Source organism: Cajanus cajan, chromosome 3, assembly GCF_000230855.2.
Source record: "Cajanus cajan strain Asha chromosome 3, NIPB_CcT2T_4, whole genome shotgun sequence".
Classification (NCBI taxonomy): domain Eukaryota; kingdom Viridiplantae; phylum Streptophyta; class Magnoliopsida; order Fabales; family Fabaceae; genus Cajanus; species Cajanus cajan.
In genome coordinates, this window is record NC_138519.1 from 10,046,871 (window position 1) to 10,049,729 (window position 2,859).

The 2,859-nt window shown below is 41.1% G+C and overlaps 1 protein-coding gene across 1 annotated transcript; it reads right to left on the reverse strand.

The window, feature by feature from the left end:
* Positions 1-1,251: 1,251 nt before the first annotated feature.
* On the reverse strand, positions 1,252-1,932 carry LOC145956031 (uncharacterized). Its single transcript, XM_083071586.1, has one exon. The coding sequence runs from the start codon at positions 1,930-1,932 to the stop codon at positions 1,252-1,254; it is 681 nt and encodes a 226-aa protein (XP_082927712.1).
* Positions 1,933-2,859: the final 927 nt, after the last annotated feature.

Sequence of the window (2,859 nt, forward strand, 5' to 3'; positions counted from 1 at the left end):
CAGCTAAATGCCGATCTCAACTCTGAAGTTGAATGTTCAAAAAACTATATCGGCAAAACTCCGATCTCAGTATATAAAATATCAATGATTCGGCATGTTTAAATCAAAAGTGATCGGCCAAATGCCGATCTCAACAATGAAAATATTCTAATTTTAAATTTTTGAAGTTTTTGAAAATATCAAGGGTAGTCGACCAAGTTGCCGATATGCCGATCACAATAGTGAATGAGACATTCCGATCTCCTTAAAGAGGAGGAAATAATTCCAAGTTAAAAATATTGTTGGACGATGTGATCATTCAAATTCCAATCTCGTTAAAAATGAGGAAGAATAGTGGAGGTCTCCAAAATAACCTAATTAAAGATTCACCTTTGATCCTCGAAGATCCGACTCAAAGATGTAAAGAAAATCATCCAAGTTAAAAAAATCAATCATATGAGGGAGTCGTCCAATATCTGACTGAGTATAAGTAACGAAGTTCATATTTAGTCGCCAAAATACCGACTCTAATTCATCCAGAGTCTGACTCACTTTGGTGAGGAAATGACCAAGTTACAGATTCTATTTCGAATACCGGGACTCGTTCAAATACCGATTGCAAAAGTTGAATGGGAACGGGCAGACCTTCTTGGTTTATACTCGCCCAGTCGGATTTTTACCGATCAATCACGAGTTTGGTCTTCGAGTTATTTATATTCGCCCAGTCGTATTTTTACCAATCAACCACGAGTTTGTCTTCGAGTTATTTATACTCGCCCAGTCGGATTTTTACCGATCAATCACGAGTTTGGTCTTCGAGTTATTTATACTCGCTCAGTCAGATTTTTACCGATCAATCACGAGTTTGGTCTTCGAGTTATTTATACTCGCCTAGTCGGATTTTTACCAATCAATCACGAGTTTGGTCTTCGAGTTATTTATACTCGCCTAGTCAAATTTTTACCGATCAATTACAAGTTTGGTCTTCGAGTTATTTATACTCGCCCAGTCAGATTTTTACTGGTCAATCACGAGTTTGTCTTTGAGTTATTTATACTCGCCCAGTCAAATTTTTACCGATCAATCACAAGTTTGGTCTTCGAGTTATTTATACTCGCCCAGTCGAATTTTTACCGATCAATCACGAGTTTGGTGCCTTTAAAATAAAACATGTCAAAAATTATAAAAGAAAAGTAGGAGATGATATTTATTAAAATGAGAAATTATTGGTTTGTGGTGCCTCGTTAAAAACCTTCTCAGCAAAAAATCTTTTCACACTTTTATAGGGATAAAATACTGAGCTAGGAAAATAGTACACTTGATAAAAAAACCTTCTCGATTTTCTGCTGCTCTTTTATTGATCTGTCCTTCCTCCATCTTTATATGGCTCAGGGTGAAAGCTCTTACCTTCGACATCGTTTGACAATTTGCTCTTTCCAGTGCGACGTCGAAATCACCTGACCTTAGTCCCTTTTGAAAGGCGATGACCGCCATCTTCTCGTCTAAGGATGCCATCCTCGAAGCCACTTTATTAAAACTTTGCAAAAAGTCCTTCAACGACTCCTCACGTTGCTGCTTGAGATTGAACAAATTCGACGTGATCGGTGGTTTCCTCTTATTTGCCGTAAATTGTGCCATGAAAAGCCGACTAAAAACATCAAAGTCAGTGATCGATCGGTCAGGAAGACCGCTGAACCAATCGAGGGTCGCCTTTTTGAGCGTTCCCATGAACAGTTTGCATCGGACTTCCATACTCCCCCCACATATCAACATCTGAGCGCGAAAATCCGTTAGGTGTTGAATAGGATCCTGTGTCCCGTCAAAAGGTTCCACCTGGGGGACTCGGTGGTCTCTCGGAATGATTTCGGCCTCTATAACCTCTGAGAAAGGTCTAAAGTCCCTTGGGACTTGCGTCATCACGTCTTCCTCCGCCGTTCTGATATTAGCTGCCATCATGGCTTGTATCTTATCGGCTCGTCATCTGATTTTCTCGTTCTCCTGCTGAATGGCCTCCTCCCTTTCCTTGGGTCGCACATTCTTCTCTCTTAAGTCGTTGATCAATGCCATCATCTCCTCCATAGTAGGGTGTTGTGGGTCGTGGTTTGGTGCGCCACCTCTCGCCATTTTTCGTAGTTTTTGTTCTTCAAGTTTTTTTTTTTTTTGTATTTCTTGGGGTGTAGGGAAAGTTTCACTGTAGCCCCACGGTGGGCGCCAAAATGTTTTGGCCAAGGGGTGGACTAGGGTTTCTTCTTAGGTCAAGCCTTAAAGTTAGAGCATTCAAAGGTGTAATCGACCTTCTTAACTCTAGGGTTTTAGGTTTTATTCCTGGGCCCCGAGAATTTGGGGATTTCATTAACTGTTCTTATTCGGAGGATATTTGGTGATTGAGGTGGGGTCTTGCCCTTGCCATTGGATGGCTCGTATATGGGGAGGTCAGATCGGCCCCCGACCGAGCAATGTAGAGAAGACCAGTCGAGTATTGGCCGAGTATGCTCTTATAGAAGAGCGGAATCGGACTACGACCGACCTGGCTCATCCAAGGAAGCCCACTCGGATTTTAGGCGAATGAACCCCAAAACAAAAAGGGGGGGCATAACTTTAAAGAAGTACAGTTGGCCCCCGACTGGGATGGTACAAATACGATTGTCCAAGTAGTCTAAGGGCAATCTATGAAAGTGTTGGGACATGAACACCATGAACTAGCCACCAAGATTTTGCATCAATTTGACCTCTATCGCTTAAAGATTCAACATCATCAAAGTCTTCTCTTCTATCGAAAAAATTTGCAAACTCCAAATTTACTTATCTCCTTACATCTAAATCAACAAAGTACCTTTTAAAGCATTTGTTCCTTTCAATAGTAAGTTCCACATCTTAATG

Excerpts from the sequence above, each read along its gene's own strand:
- LOC145956031 (XM_083071586.1), bottom strand. The coding sequence starts at position 1,932 with ATGGCAGCTAATATCAGAACGGCGGAGGAAGACGTGATGACGCAAGTC.